Source organism: Panthera pardus, unplaced genomic scaffold (assembly GCF_024362965.1).
Source record: "Panthera pardus isolate Hobbes unplaced genomic scaffold, ASM2436296v1 HiC_scaffold_17, whole genome shotgun sequence".
NCBI classification, from domain to species: domain Eukaryota; kingdom Metazoa; phylum Chordata; class Mammalia; order Carnivora; family Felidae; genus Panthera; species Panthera pardus.
The window spans coordinates 33,428,014-33,445,255 of NW_026526732.1; the positions used below are offsets into that span (position 1 = coordinate 33,428,014).

Consider the following 17,242-nt stretch of genomic DNA (forward strand, 5'->3'; position numbering starts at 1 on the left):
CCACACGGACTTCATGATGATTGGCCCCCAATCCTTTCCTCAACTACCTTCCACCCTTTCTGATAAGAGCCGTCCACTTCACTTCTCCCCTTCGGATCACTGCTCATCTCACATTCCACAGGACTCCAGTGGGGCTGCTGGTCTACCAGAGCAACCACTGGTTCATACGGCGCCTGGTGTAAATGTTTTTAAGTGTCCCTTCCTCAAGACACTTCATTTCTAACTCTGGGAAATTTTTCACAATATACAGCTTTTATTAGGGTATAAAAGTACTTTATGCCATAATATATAAATTACAACATCTTTGATACGTATGATACCATCCAAGGGTGTGTAGTTTATAACCCGTACCTTCCCTCAGATTTTATATATGGGGAGTAGGAAAGAGAAATGCATTCTTCTCAAATGCTGAACAGGAAAAATGTTCTCAAGAGCTGCTGGAAGTCACAGAGCTTGAGAGGGTGAGAACACAGAAGCTGCTGGAAGAGACAGATATGGAGGGCTATAATGCCCATCAGTCAGCCTCAAGGTCAACTCTATCTACCCTACTCTTGTTGTTTGCAAGTGTGTGTCAGTAAGTTCTCCCTTTTAATAAAAAAAAGAGTAAATTTGCCTTGATGTATGTGACTTTCTGGCATCTGACCTCTCACTGCTTTGACTCTTCTGACTGCCCTTTTCTATTTCTGTTCTGACTGACTGATTCCCAGATCCTTTTAAGAATTCCTCAGACTTTACAGAACATTCCACAGACAGCCTTGACCTCCTGGCATCTGAGCCTTCGTTTTTCCCTTTAATTTCCAAAGCTGGGAGACCACAGCTTCTCATTCCAAACATTAGTTTCCACCTGGCTGCAGGTGTAATTCCCCCCACACCTAATTCACCAACCTGTCCCTCTATCATGCACTGACAGTGAACATCATTCATTTGGAATGAGAGAATTGGTGTAAAAAAATATTCACCAAAATTATATGTTGATTATGTCTCAATAAAACTGGGGGAAAAAAAGAAATATTCACACAAAAAATCATAAGTAAGATTGGTAAGGTTGCAGAACATATAAACTTTAAAAGATAAATTATTTTTAAAGAATTTCATAAACGATGAGTTAGTTTAAAAATAATTTTGTTCTAAGTTTATTAAATTGACCTGGGTGATGGATTTTGTTAGAAAAACCTTAACAATTAGTTTCATTACTACTACCTATTTTTAAACTGTATTTCTTTTTGAAATAATGTTAAAACACAGCCAACCACTGTGTGCCAGTTACTAAACTATATGGTCCCTCAGCTCTGAACTCACCTTCTTTATTCAGCTTTATGATACTGGAGCTGGGAGCCAGCAAACGTATTCCTCCTTTGCCAGCTAGGTCTTTGATATGATTAGTACCCTCCAGGGTTGTATAGTTTACAACCTGTACCTGCCACAGCTTTTACTTATGGTTCTGCCAGGAAGAAGCTCCAGAGGGAAACTGGACAGCTGCACAAGGGGGAAAGGAACTCGCCTTTTGTGGTTTGCTCATTGTTCCTGGCAGTGTTGCCCCAGCTACAGCTCAGCCCCCGATAGTGGCTGCTCATTCCAGTTGGTTCCAGTTTTCACTTATTTCCCCACTCCTGGAACCAGCCTCACTATATTCCCTCAGAGAGAAGAGCAAAGCAGGCCAGTGTCCGCTCCTTCGAGGCTAGAATCCCAGCTTTCCAGGGCCCATTTCTGAGTTCTGGGGCACCTCCTGGGAGACAGCAACCCCTCCTCAAAGGTCTGAGTCTCAGATCCGTGAGATCCTTCCCCACGGTACCCCAGACTGAAAGTCACTACCTATGTTTTTTCTCAGTATTGCCTATGCAATACTTTATTCCTCCAAAATTTGTTTCATTAATCCCCTATGTGAAATCCTCTGTTAAAAATAACCAGTGTGGGGCGCCTGGGTGGCTCAGTCACTTAGGCGGTCGACTTCGGCTCAGGTCATCATCTCACGGTCTGTGGCCTTGAGCCCTACGTCAGGCTCTATGCTGGCAGCTCAGAGGCTGGAGCCTGCTTCCGATTCTGTGTCTCCCTCTCTCTCTGCCCCTCCCCTGCTTGCTCTCTGTCTCTTTCTCAAATAATAAACATTAAAAAAAATTAAAAAAAAAAAAGTGTAATTCTAATTTGCTTGACCAGATCCTAAATGACACAAACTGTTTCTTTATCTTCCCCACACAAGGTTGTATTTCCCGAAGACTAAGACATGAATGATAAAAAAACAAAGAATACAAAGTCAGGAGCAGCTGAAATGCTGTTTTTTTTTTTTGTTTTTTTTTTTTTTAGAAAAACTGCATGTTTTATGAACATGCTTCTTATAAAACAATTTATTATGCCTTTTAATATTTAAATTTCGTATCGTTTCACATATACATTTTTTAGGTTCTATAAAACCTACAAATCTGCAAATTTAATTTTATAGAGAAGATTAGTGTATACTATACAGTATACAAATAGCATCACATTGAATTATTACCTTAAATTTACTATACCCATATTAGGAAAATTAATTTAAATAAACTTAAATTTGGAAACAATATTTTCATAAATTATGAAATTATAAAGACAATAGGCAACACACCTTAGCTTGTTATCTCTAGGGTTTATTGGTACCAACTCCCATTGTTACTACCGAATTCAACGATCAACATTTAATGTGGTGCATAAGTACAACAGGATACCTAGACAAGAGCCCAAAGTTGTATATTACCTTTCTGTTTTAAAGCAAAGTTGTTGAGGGGCGCCTGGGTGGCGCAGTCGGTTAAGCGTCCGACTTCAGCCAGGTCACGATCTCGCGGTCCGTGAGTTCGAGCCCCGCGTCAGGCTCTGGGCTGATGGCTCGGAGCCTGGAGCCTGTTTCCGATTCTGTGTCTCCCTCTCTCTCTGCCCCTCCCCCGTTCATGCTCAGTCTCTCTGTCCCAAAAATAAATAAAAAACGTTGAAAAAAAAAAAAATTTAAAGCAAAGTTGTTGATTCTAAAGAAGTTAGTTTAAAATAGTTGTTTAATGGTTATTATAAAATAAAAAATAGAGAGGCACACTCTCTTTTTTTCATAAAAACTTTGGTCCTCCATTTAAGGTGGCTTAAAATTAAGAATTATTAATGTAAATTTGACTATGATAATTTCTCTCTGCTTTAGGACTCCATTTCAGTATCTTCATTATTTAAAACAAGAATTATTACAAACATAATTAACATACTACTGGGTTTTATATATCTAAAATCACCAAAAGACAATGTGTAAAAAACTCACACTCACTGTCCTAATTCTGCCTCACCGGAACCATACAGAATAATTCTTCTTTTCCTTCCATGTTAAAGCGACCTCCAAATATTTCAAGACAACTAATTCATCTGCCTTATTTCCTCCTAGTTCAGCAGCCATAATCCCTCAGCCTTCTTTTTTAATTTTTTTTTTAATGTTTATTTATTTTTGAGAGACAGAGCATGAGTGGGGGAGGGGCAGAGAGAGAGGAGGACACAGGATCTGAGGCAGGCTCCAGGCTCTGAGCCGTCAGCACTGAGCCTGATGTGGGGCTCGAAATCATGAGCTGTGAGATCATCCCCTGAGCCGAAGTCGGACGCTTAACCTACTGAGCCACCCAGGCGCCCCTCTCGGCCTTCCTCTGATGATGTGGTTTCCAGGCTCACCATCCTGGCCTCCCTCCACGGGACACACTCCCGCTTGTCAGAATTCTAAATAAGGTCTGACGGCTATAGACCTACATAGAAAGTCTTAGACTAACAGATCATCTGCTTGCCATTTTATTAGCTATCATAAACATCAATCAAAACTCTGAAAAAGCTGAGCTTCACAGCTAACTTTAGCTGAATCTTTTAAATGCTTAGAAAGTGTTAATTTTATTTTTGCTCTAACAGTCAGATGTGAGACATCAAATTAACTTACGTGGCAAATGCCAACACCAACATTCTAACCACAAAGACAAAAGGGGAGGTGAGGGGAGGGGCTGTGGAAACATGTAAAAAAGTAGGTCACCCTTTTCCATCAGATTCCTTCTTCCCTCTCCCATCAGCATTACCAACTAGGTGAGCTCTGTCTCTCTTGGGAATGTGAAACCTCTCTATCTACTCCAAGCATCCTGTTTTCACAACACTTTCTCTCAGGCACTGTAATTTTTCTGTATATATATCTTAGGCTTACAAATGTCCTTGAATAAACTCACAAGTTTTGGGGGCAGTGTGTAGAAACAGAAAATTATAAACCTCACATACCTTTGACTCAGCTTTTGGTAAAATTAGTATCATGTATATCCTAGTTTACCACAGACTTTTAGGTTAAAACTATACTTGTTCTTTATATTTTCATCACAGAGTTCAGTTCTTGTCTATGCCTACTTGCCAAGGACAAAGAACGTGACTGTACAATGGAAAGGTTGCTTTCAACAGTTCTGGGTTCTGTTAACTTGTATCTTTGACATTGTAAGTGTTTGCTGTAGGAAACTTTATTTGCTAAAATGTTTGTTGTAGAAATGGGGTTTGCCTGCGTCAGGCTGTAACCACTACCTGTGACGGGAGTCTGAGGCAACTTCCACTCTGAGTGGTAATTAACTCACTCTTGCTGGACTTGGCTCACGTAGCCGTGTAACTTCCCTGCTGTGGAAGGGGTGTGGCTTTGTTCATGCCACTGAGAACACCAAGATCTTTCATCTTGGCTTTTTCCGCTCAGGGCATAATAAACACTGGGAAACAACACATCTCTTTTTAAAAAGTCATGGTAAATTAAAAAGAAGTCCTCCAACAATAGGGACTGTGTGTCATCATCACTGCACCTTTCATGACCCCTGGCTCAGAGCTTTCCAAATGTATGGTGCTCAACAATACTAGTTGAAGTGCACGGAATACCTCCTTAAAACAGTTCTCACTTAAAGCTAAATTTCATTGCCACCAAAATGGAACATGAAGGTTCAGAAGAAATCAGAGTTTTCACTTTTTTTTTTTTTTTGAGAGGTTTCACTTCTTTGACAGGTTTGTAAATATTTGTTCCAGAATGGGTCCTACTCTTACAGATACCGAGTGTCCTCTGTAATAGTATCTGAAGCCTTCTGGTTGCAGGTGACAAAAACTTAAGCCAGTTTAAGCAAAGAAAAAGGGGAGGACTTACTGCTTTCCGTAATAAAGAAGGTCTTCATCATGGCTGAACTCAGAGGTTCAGATAGTATCATCTGGATTGACTCTTTCTCTCTCCTTCTCTGGTCTCCTTTCTGTGCTGGTTTCATTCTCAGGAAGACTCCCACTGACTCCCTATCAACCAGCAGTCTTACGTTTACATTCTTTCCATGCACAACCCAAAAGGAAGATAGACCCTCTATCATATCTTAGGGAAGACCCTCAGTTAACTCTGCCTGAACCACATGTCTCTCCTAGGGTAGGGAAGTAAGGCATCCTGCCAGACAGACCCCCGGGAGAAGGGGAGGGAGGGCCTCAAAGGAAAAAATGCTACACAAAGTCTACTCAATAATTCAAGGTCTGGGATTTGTAAGGCCCCTTTTTCCCCTTCTGGGGATGACAGAAATAAAACCATAGTTCTGCCAAGCTGATTTTTAAGATGACTACAATTATATTGACTGGGTCTATTACATGCCCATCACAGTGTCAAGCATTTTACAGACATTAGCTTATTTAATTCCCATAATAAGTAGATATTGAAGATAAGAGTACAGAGGCTTAGAGAAGTTATATAGTAAATATTAGAACCAAAGACGTAAGCTGAGTCTGTCTCCAAAATCCCTCGCTTTCAGCACTGAGTTTTAGCACTCTTCTAAGTTTCTTTTCAAAAATCTGTGGATGAAAGCTCAAAGACTTACATATTAGGACCAACTTAATTAACAAGAAGGCAATTATCTACAGAAAGTGATTTATCAGATGCCCTGAAAGAGTTTTACTGGTTGCCCAAAATTCCTCCACTAGAGATTATTTTGAACTAAGTCATTACTGCTGCTTAATTTATTTCATTATTTTACTACAAATACTTCCCAAGAGCCCTTGGGATAATAAGCCTCGTTAAAATGCAAATGCCCCAGGAAGGGGTAATACAGGAAGCTTTCTTCCATTAGCCAAAACCTTTATGTTCATCAGATTCTCCACTCCTTCTTCACATGGCCCTCACCCAGGAAAGAAGACACAGGGACAGGTCACATCACATTGCTCGACAGGGCATCTGGGTAGAGCTCACAGCAGCCAGTGACTGCACTAGAGGCTGGAAAAAAATTCTACAACCTTTGTGCTCCCAATGAAAATTACTCAGTATTTGATCAGACGATCCAGGGAAACTGTAAAAATGGTCTGAGAACAGCAACAAAAAGAAATATAGTTCCTCTATAGCCGATGAATTAGCAAAGGGAATCAGGGAGTTAAGACAGGAATAGTAACTATGAGAATTTGCACTAATGTTCCTATACTTAATTTTAGAAACATAAATCTCTTGGGTATACATTATTTAGCAAAGGAAAAGAAAAATCTAGTCTTTAGTGACTATGGTTAAATTCTTTAGATCACACAACATTACAGGTGTTACCACAATATTACCCACAGGGATCTTATTCAAAGTGTAGTCTCAGGTTACACAGAGCACCACTGGCTTCTCTGTGCTTCGCTGCTTCAGAAAGGGGGCAGAGGATACTGAACTTCCTGGAGTCCCAGCCTCCTCCCAGCTTGTGGCCCCACGCACCCCTAGAGCACTGTGACAGAGAACTCCTCCGAACTCCTGGCTTTGAGCCACGTCCCCTCTCAACTGGGACGCTTTGGAAGCATTTAGTTTTCAATGGTTTCACTTCATAAGCACTTTTCCAAACGATCCTCATGTAGTACCTGACACAGAAAGCATTCAATACGTGAAAAAGAAGAGGAGGGGGGGGGGGTGGACAAGAAGTAGGAGGAGAAGGAGAAAGAGGAGAAGGAGGAGTGTGGAAGAGTGGGAAGAAGAAAGAACTGTATTCTATCTATACTACGTATTTCTTAGCCTCTTAATTCTACAGGACAAATGGGGAGAAGCTGAATAAACTTTCAAGACCATGGTAGTTCAACCCCTTCCTAAATATGAGGAAGTGGGGTCCAGAGAGATTAGTAACTTCCCCAGTGTCAGACAGGATGTTGGTAGCAGAGCTGAAGTTCTCGCCCACACCTCCTTACTCCCAGTCCTGTGCTCTTTCTACAGGAAAAATTTCACGCCAAGGGACAGGCCATATGTTTTCAATAGGCAACAGCAGAAGCAGAGCTTTGCTGTGTCCCTGTGTACAAAACATTTCTACAGGCAAGGAAGGAAAATGAATGTTGTTGTCCACGGATGGGAGGCTCCCTATCACACATTTCCTGGGACACATGCTGTGCCATCTAAGTGAGACCATATTAAAATGCTTCTAGCACATTCAGTAACCAAGTTCTTTATAGGTTATAGCATTAACCAGCGTCATTTCAAATTCTGTACTCTGACAGACTGATTTATACTCAAGTTTTCTCATACTCGTAACAGGAAATGTGTATCATTCTTGTCATTAAAACATTTAGAACATGCCTCCTCTGGGTAACACACTATGTTAACCTCTGGGGCTATGAAGAGAGGTATGTGACAAGGGCCCTGAATACGTGGTACTTTAAATCTGTGAGGAGGTGGAATGCACACATGAAACATAACCTCAAAGTTGGTGCATCTCAGTGCAAAGAAGAAGAGCAGAGGATAAGCCTGTAAGGTTTCTAGGAAGCCGTCCAGAGATTTGGAAAGTCTAAATACAGACTTCCCTTAGTGTAACTGAACAACATCCCCCATGGCAATTAAGGCTCAAAAATTTAAGTATTCACAAGACATGAAATGAACACTGTTTACCTCATTAAATATTAATGTAATATCATCAAATTCCAAATCATCAGAAACAAACTATCTTGAAATCTGGCTCACATTTATGAAACAAATACTATCCTGGTAATTCATGCCAAACAGAAAAACTATATTGAGAAATATTTCATATATAAAAGCAAAATATGTATGCACTGTTTTCTTGGTTTTTTTTTTTTAATTTTTTTAACGTTTATTCATTTTTGAGAGACAGAGAGGGATAGACTGTGAGTGGGGGAGGGACAGAGAGAGAGGGAAACACAGAATCAGAAGCAGGCTCCAGGCTCTGAGCTGTCAGCACAGAGCCTGAGGCGGGACTCGAACTCACGAACCGTGAGATAGTGACCTGAGCCGAAGTTGGACACTTAACCAACTGAGCCACCCGGCGCCCCATATGCACTGTTAAAACATATAACCTCCCAACAAAAAAGGGTTAGGGCTGGATGGCTTCACTGGTGAATTCTACCAAATATTCAAAGAAGATTTAATACCTACTCTTCTCAAATTCTTCCAAAAAACTGAGGAGAAAGGAATGCTTGCAAACTGATTTTATGAGGCTGCCATTACCCTGAGGCCAAAGCCAGGCAAGAACACCATAAAAACAGAAAATTACAGGCCAATACCCCTGATGAACATAGATGCAAAAATCCTCAACAGAGTATTAACACACCAGTTCACAAATCCATTAAAAGGATAATATACCATCATTAAGTCAGATTTATTTCAGGGATGCATGGATAGTTCAACATCAATCAATGTGACATTAACAAAATGAAAGGTAAAAGTCGTATGATCATCTCAGTAGATGTGGGAAAAAGCATTTGACAAAATTCAACATCCATTTATGATAAAAACTCAATGGGTATTGAAGAAATGTACCTTGACATAATAAAGGTTATATACATGACAAACCTACAGCCTTTAAGACCAGAAACAAGAGTAGGATGCCAACTTCCCCCACTTTTATTCAGCACAGTTTTGGAAGTCCTAGCCAAAGCAATCAGACAAGACAAAGAAATAAATGGTATCCAAACTGGTAAGAAAAAAGTAAAATTGTCACTATTTGCAGATGACATGACATTTTATAGAGAAAACCCTTAAAATTCTACCCAACATTATTAAAACTAATAAATGAATTCAACAAAGTTGCAGTACACAAAATTAAAATACAAAAATCTGGGGGGCCTGGGTGGCTCAGTCAGTTAAATGTCTGACTCTTGGTTTTGGCTCAGGTCATGATCTCATGTTTAAGCTCTGTGTCAGGCTCTGAATAAATGAATTCAACAAAGTTGCAGTACACAAAATTAAAATACAAAAATCTGGGGGGCCTGGGTGGCTCAGTCAGTTAAATGTCTGACTCTTGGTTTTGGCTCAGGTCATGATCTCATGTTTAAGCTCTGTGTCAGGCTCTGCACTGAGAATGCTTGGAATCCTTTCTCTCTCCCTCTTTCTCTGCCCCTTCCCTGTTTGTATTCTCTCTCTCTCTCTCTCTCTCTCTCTCTCTCTGTCTCTCAAAATAAATAAATAAACTTTAAATAAAATACAAAAATCTGTTGCATTTCTATACACTAATAACAAACTATCAGAAAGAGAAATCAAGAAAAAAATCTCATTTATAATTCCATCAAAAAATATCTAAAATTAAACTTAATCAAGAAGGTGAAAGACTGACCTGTACAGTGAAAACTATAAGTCATTGATGAAAAAACTAAAGAAGACACAAATAAATTTAAAGATATTCCACACTCATAGACTGGAAGAATTAATATTGTTAAAATGCCCAAATACCCAAAGCAATCTACAGATTCAATGAAATCCCTGTCAAAATTCCAATGGCATTTTTCACAAACCAGAACAAATACTTCTAATGACTGTTAGAACCATAAAAGACCACAAATTAGCCAAAGCAATCTTAGGACAAAAGAATAAAGTTAGAGGTATCACACTCCCTGATTTCAAACTATACTACAAAACTATAGTGACCAAAACAGTATGATATTGGCATAAAAGCAGATACATAGATTAACAGAACAGAACGGAAATAAACCCATGCAAACAAAGTCAATCAGTATATGACAAAGGAGACAAGAGCATATAATGCAGAAAGGACAGTATCACCAATAAATGGTGTTAAAAAACTGGGTAGCTAAATGCAAAAGGAACTGAACCACTATATAAAAAATTAGCTCAAGGATTAGACTTAAATGTGAGACCTAAAACTATAAAACTCCTAGAAGGAAAGACAGGTGGTAAGCTCCTTGACAAGTGTCTTAATGATTTGGTTTTAGATCTGTCTCCAAAGGCAAGGGAAATAAAAACAAAAATAAACAAGTGGAACTACGTCAAACTTAAAAAGCTTCTGGGGAAAAAAACACAAACAAACAAACAAACTCCTGAACAGTGAAGGAAACCATCAACAAAATTAAAAGCAATCTATTAAATAGGAGAAGACCTCTGCTAATTATATATCCCATAGAGGCTAATATCCAAAATATATAAAGAACTCATACAACTCAATGGCAACAACAAGATCTGATTTAAAAATGGGCAGAGGATCTGAATAGACATTTTTCCAAGGAAGACATACAGATGGTCAACAGACACATGAAAGATGCTCAACATCACTCATCATCAGGGGAATGCAAATCAAAACCACAATGAGATACCACCTCACACCTGCCAAAATGGCTATTATCAAAAAGACAAGAAATAACTAGCGTAGGTGAGGATGTGGAGAAAAAGGAACTCTCATGCACAGTTGGTGGGAATAGAAGTTGGTGCAGCCACTATGGAAAACAATAGAAAGTTCCTCAAAAAATTAAAAAATAGAACTACCATATGATCCAGAAATTTCACTTTTGGGTATCTATCAAAATAAACAAAATCACTAATTTTGAAAACATACATGCACATTTATATTCATTGCAATATTATTTATAATAGCCAAGATTTGAAAACAACCTAAATATCCATTGAGATGAATGGATAAAGAAGATGTGGAATACACACACACACACACACACACACACACACAGAATACCAGAATACTACTCAGCCACAAAAAAAGAACGAAAGATAACCATATTACAACAACATGAGGGTATTATGCCATGTGAAATAAGCCAGACAGAGAAAGAGAAATATTGCATGATTTTACTTATATGTGGAAGCTAAAACAAACAAAATAAAACCCAGACTCATAGATAACAGAGAACAGACTAGTGATTGCCAGAGGGGAAGGAATAGGGAAGTGAAATGGGTGAAGGGTAACAAGAGGTACCAAATTCCAGCTATGATATAAATAAGTCAAGGAATTATAATATACAGCATGGGGAATACATATGGTATTAACTTTGCATGGCAACAGACTATAATTATCAGTCCCCAATGTATACACATGTCGAATCACAATGTTGTACACATGAAATTAATTAATATAATATTTTAGGTCAATTATACCACAATAAAAAGACACATACTTGTCAAATTAAAATATGTGTCTTGTTGAAATACATACTGTTTTATTTTCAGTATCACAGAATATCAGGGTTACAAAGTAACCAAGTTGCCAATATATCCAGTTATTAGCTCTTCTGTTCACCCTTCACAACATTCCTAGAATGGCTTCTCATCCTATGTTGAATACCTCCAGTGACAGTAACTACTAGCTTATGAGGCAGTATGGTTCATCTTTGAACATACATCTATTTCATTCTACATAAAATCAATGTACTTCAAAATGGGAAAATCTGCAATAGGGAAAGAGCAAGTAGAGTGTTTTCTAATTAGTTACGGAAGTGTCTGCCTTTAGTTATTAAGTTTTCCTTTGAAGTCTACTTAATGAGATTGATAAAGTACAGTGGTCAGTAAGGCTGTACAATAACATTCCTATTCATGGACATCCCCTTCAGGAAACTCACTACGAGAAACTAGGCAATTCAGAGAAAACAGGAGTTATTATAAGAATTCAGCAAAAACTACTAGATTGAGAGTATATACAACATCTGTTCATCCTACAATATCTACAGTAATGTTTAATGTTATGTGCCTGTGTAGCAACAGAAAGAATTGGTCTTGCAATGAATGCATTTGTTAATCTTGTAAGAAGCATGCATTTATTATCAGTACATGCTATTCATTATGGCCCAAAAGTATACAGTTTAAGAAAATGTTCATTGCTGGGATTTAAACAAAAAGGGTGTAGTCGCTTTGTGCTGCATTAATTGAAAAATAAACCACTTTGGGTTCTACCGTACTTGACTATTCACCCCATTACCAAGATTTCTGACTATGTACACAGTTAACTCCACACAAACTTAGGTCCCTGCACAACTAGTTGATTAAACAATCATTTTGTTTGCTATCAATAGATTAAAATAGCACTAACAAACAAATTAAATGGGAATACTTTTTATGCACCACCACCACCAAGGGTAAAAGCAGGCTAAAGCAGCAGTGGGAGGGGGAAGGGGGTCACTTGAGTCTTACCACTTGGCCAGCTGGATATATCCTTTCTGTACCTCTGCAGGACGGTAGAGGACGGGCTTTCCAACTCACCTGTGTTTTGAGAATGACATCCACAAATTTAAACTTTCACCAAGACCTCGTTCAATTCTCCATAATTTGAGCTGCCCTAAGGAGGTATATTCCAGAGCCATCATCCTTTACAGCAGAACTGAAGGATGTGGGCATTTGCATTTTTGTGCTGTGTCCCTAGTAGGTCCCCACTGAGTTTGTTGGCTCAGAGCAGGCTAACAAGGCTACTAGGTGGGGACACAAGGACGATTAAGACCCAGGAGGTTACTATACAATCAGAAAAATGATGGGCCCTCCCAAATGTCTATTGTGGATTCTTTTACATGTTATCAACACAACTTATGGACTGGCTATCTACAGTTAGTGCTAATTTACTTGTTTCTTGAGGCATGCTGGCTAATGAATTCTCTAAACACTTTTTTTTCCCAAGTCCCCTTCGTAAGTACTATTAGACATGTGTTACCAGCAGCACAGCAGTGCCTGGCAGAGAAGCTTCTCTTTAGACCATCCTGTAGCAGACAAATTAAACACGGCGTCAGAAAACAGCTGATGGGATGTGTGATGATGGAGTGTGGAGCAGATCGTGAGGAGAAAAACAGTGAAGCAATGTCAAAATCAAAGACAACTGCAAGAATGGTGGGGGGCGGTGCAAAAGGTCAGCAGCAGCGGTGGGGGCAGAGGAGAGAAAAGGGGTGCGAATGCATTGATCCCAGCCATAATCTGCACTTCTGAACTAGAACTTCACTTCAGACAGTGTCCTGTCCTCATTTTCTTTTTATAATTTTGGAAGTTGAGGAAGTAACCCCCCAAAGCAGTATATACCACTTCCTATCAAGCTATATTAAGCACTTACATAAAATACGAGACTCTGCACCCCACAATTCCAGATGAAAAAGACAGAGAAGACCAAATTCCTCAATGAGGTGAAAGTTGACTTCTGTTAGCACCAAGAAGACTGCTTACCCAGGGGGAAGGAGAGAAACCGAATAGAAGGAAAGCAGGTGTCGAGGGAAAATGTGGAGCAGTGGAATAGGAAGTGGGGAAAGGTAAAGAAGGATAGGGGAGAATTCGCTGTCCCTACATCTGTCCACACCACAGTGTTTCAGATGCGGGTGCTGTTTAAGCAATCAGTCAATCAACCGTAACCCTTGCGAACTACAAATAAATCATTCTGACAACTACCTGGAAAGTTTCAGGCTGTCACACTAATGCCAGTGCTCATTGTTAAAAAATGAACAATTCTGTTGTAGACTCATCTCGGGTTTTTAAATCAGGTACCGTACGATGTCATTCTCACAGGTAAAATTTGCAGCACACCTATTGGCTCTTGTTAATAATCAAATGCTCCGAAGTCTCCCAACATTTATTCCAAAGCATTCCCAGAAGATTTCTTGTAAAAACAGGCTTATTTCTCAAGTGAACAGGTACAGGATGCATATTAATTTTTTTCAAAACCTGTCCCTGGCTGGTTTCCAGAACAAGCAGCAGGACGTATAAGCCAGATGTGGACCTTTGAGTATCTGAACCAGATATCAGGCGATTCTATAGACTTACTTAAATCTATTTAAGCAAAGCACTGATGTGACACAAATATGGCTGCAAATTTGGTAAGTATGACCACAAAAAGAACTACAAATTCAGTATTGGGGGGGCAACTAGTGTAAGCCAAATCCTATTCAGCACACTAAGTAAGCCAAAACGTAAGGGAGTATGCACGATCCAGTGAGGGAAAAGCAACTAACTAATGCAAGTGTCATCACTTTAAGTTCTGTTTTCTAAACCGTAAGCAGATGTTGAATCTGCCTGACACTGGCTTAAAAACATTCGTGAGGTTCTCGCTGGGAAGCAAAGCCGCATCACTTGCTTGGAGTGGCCTCCCAGTTACACCTGAATCCCCCTCCACAGAGAACAAAGCGGAGGACACGGGAAAATAGCTGCAAATGTGTAATATACGTCATTTTAGACCCAGCTTTACTTCTCTGTCTGCTGTTATCGAGCACCGCTCCCAAAATATCCCAATTTCAGATAAGAAAAATGAAGTCTGGCTCATACAAATATATCAAATCACAAGGCAGTGATTTAAAGAAAGTCAAAACTCAACTCTGACTCTAGATAGTGTGATGAGAATGAGCTGTGGGATTCATCGAACCGCCGAAAAATAAAAAAGGAGTTTTCACTATTTTGTATTTTTAACGTAGCCATTTGTAAATGTACTTTTGTCAGTTAATTATCAACTACATACCTACCCACCCTTTTCAGAAACGCACTTGAAAAACCACAGTTATTCTGTTACCTTTCCCATAAGGAAAACAAAAAACAAAAAACAAAAAAAAAACCCCAAACTACCACTAGAAGACAACCACACAAAACAGGCACTCGGGGTTCTGCACGGCACAGTCACCACACTTACTGATTTTTGCCTCCTCTCTTGAGAAAGGAAAGCAGCAAAGCTGGCCCATGGCACTGGTGCTGTCTTTCCTTCCCGGTGCTCTTCTCCCTGGGCACCCCAAATAGAAACTGCAGTTTGGACCGCGGTCTGCGAGCACGCCCTGCCTATTCCACTCCGAGGAACAGCACGCGTGGCACGGAGAGCCAATGCACAGCCGGCAGAGAGAAAGCAGAAGGCAAGTCGCTGCGGCGGTGAGCAGGCAGGCTCCACCTCCCGGTCCCCAGCCAGAGGCGGCTGCTCCGGGACCGGGACCCGCGTTCGGTGAACCAAGGGGCCATATGCTCCCCCGATTCCCACACAACTGAGAGCTCCCAGCTGCCCAGCCTTAGATGAGAGCCGCCAGCACTGTCTGCGTGACCGTGTGTGTCTTTAAGAAAGATAATCAAGGACAAACCACGCCGAGTCGTCCTCTCTCCTGCAGACAAACAGAGTAATTACACAGAGAAATTCACAGACAAAAAAAAAAAAAAAAAAAAAAACAATCTCTTCACTTTCTGTCTGCTATTTAAGGAGGAAGAGCTTTCTTTTATCCCCAGGAGATTTGTTTCTTTGTTTTATGAATAAGGAACCTGACGTTGCACAACACTGAAAACCCAACTTGAATGAAGTACCACTAACTACCCCACAAACTGCACAAACTGGAGAAATGACAGGGAAAATGGGGGTAAAAGAAGATACCAATGGTTGCCTGCACTTGACAGCGTTATCTTTTAAACACCTGCCTTCTGAAATACAGCTTTGTTTTTCTATTAAGGCAGGAAATCAACATTATGAGTTTTGAAATCAGAGCATCAAATATTCAATAGCCCAGAAAATTCCCCAAACCTAGAAGCATCACTGAGAAAAAGATCACGAGGTGGGTAAGCAAATTTGGGGACAGCACGACTAGTTTTGAACTTCATGACATGAGATAACCGATTTCAAGTAACAGCTCCAAATCTGTTTCCTCGAGTAGGGAACAGCCTTACTGTATGACACTACAGGAATAAAAGGCTGTTCTTAGTGCCAGAAATACCATGCAAATCCCTGCTTTCCTGCTCTACTTCCTGGCAAGGCACATACACCCATTTACCAGGAGGTGGAAAGAGAGGGCTCGGGATGATCACAAAAACCTCCCATGTTTCTGAATGCAGGGTATCTGCTTTCACACTCCCCTAAACAAAAAGAGTAGGCAGCTTGGAAAAATAAAAACTGTCAATTTTTTATGTGAAATACTACTTTGTGCATTAAAGAAAGATCTGTAGTGAACACTCTTCATTGAAAAAAATGAGTGAGTCCTGGCATTCCCTAATCACCAACGTTGCTGTAGCCATAAAACCTTTAGAAGTAGAAAGCCAGAGCTTTGAATCCCAGGTCTGTCAGGTATGAACAGTGATGAAATTCTGACCTGTTGTCAGAGTTTTGGATCTCTTCCTCTGTGAGATCTGCAAATCAGGTAAGTTTATTATAAAGTTTTCATTTGTAGTTAAGTGTGTGGGAGGAAGGGAAGAAGCACAGAACAGACAGGGCACTGTATCTATTTGCACCTCAGTCTTTCTAGCACCAGCCTGCAGTCTCTCCTCCGCCTCTTCCAATTTCCTGCCCTGCTGGCTGCCATCTTAAGCCACTGCTCACATATGTGGACTCCAACCAAAAAGCCCCCTCACTCAAATGCAGCATTCAGGGGAGAATACTCTGTGATGAACCCCACACTGACTCTATTAATCCATTCCTATTGGTACTACTTCTAACCACATGCAATTCAGAATAAAATAGGGGCGCCTGGGTGGGTCAGTTGGTCAAGGGTCCGACTTCAGCTCAGGATATGATCTCACGGTTCATGCGTTCAAGCCCCGCATCGGACTCTGTGCTGACAGCTCAGAGCCCGGAGCCTGCTTCAGATTCTGTGTCTCCCTCTCCCTCTGCCCTTCCTCTGCCCAATGCTCACTCTCTCTCTCTCTCTCTCTCAAAAAAAAAAAAATAATAGGGGCGCCTGGGTGGCGCAGTCGGTTAAGCGTCCGACTTCAGCCAGGTCACGATCTCGCGGTCCGTGAGTTCGAGCCCCGCGTCAGGCTCTGGGCTGATGGCTCGGAGCCTGGAGCCTGTTTCCGATTCTGTGTCTCCCTCTCTCTCTGCCCCTCCCCCGTTCATGCTCTGTCTCTCTCTGTCCCAAAAATAAATAAAAAACGTTGAAAAAATTTTAAAAAATAATAATAATTAAAACATTAAAAACAAATTTAAAAAAAGAATAAAATATATAAAGTGTGTCATTACCTAAGTAACAGTATTTACCTCACAATATTCTGCAATCTCAGGGGGAAATATATATATTAGAGATTTTTTTCATAAGCATTAAGAGTGAACCAACCATAATAAAAGCCTAGAAAACAACTGAAAAATCCAAGACAGGAATT

At 40.2% G+C, this 17,242-nt stretch overlaps 1 protein-coding gene across 7 annotated transcripts in view; it reads right to left on the reverse strand.

Moving 5' to 3' along the window:
* AKAP7 (A-kinase anchoring protein 7) overlaps nucleotides 1–17,242 on the reverse strand; it is a 151,907-nt gene that overhangs the window by 26,324 nt on the left and 108,341 nt on the right. For 2 of the 7 annotated variants that reach the window (XM_019420616.2, XM_019420617.2), the window contains exon 8: nucleotides 12,353–12,421. The exons of 2 other annotated variants lie outside the window; for them this stretch is intronic. In XM_019420616.2, coding sequence (XP_019276161.2) covers nucleotides 12,353–12,421 — 69 coding nt within the window. Of the gene's footprint in view, nucleotides 1–12,352; nucleotides 12,422–14,810; nucleotides 15,258–17,242 lie in introns of those variants that run through there. 3 more of the 7 variants (XM_019420621.2, XM_053904487.1, XM_019420622.2) reach the window with 3 other exon arrangements.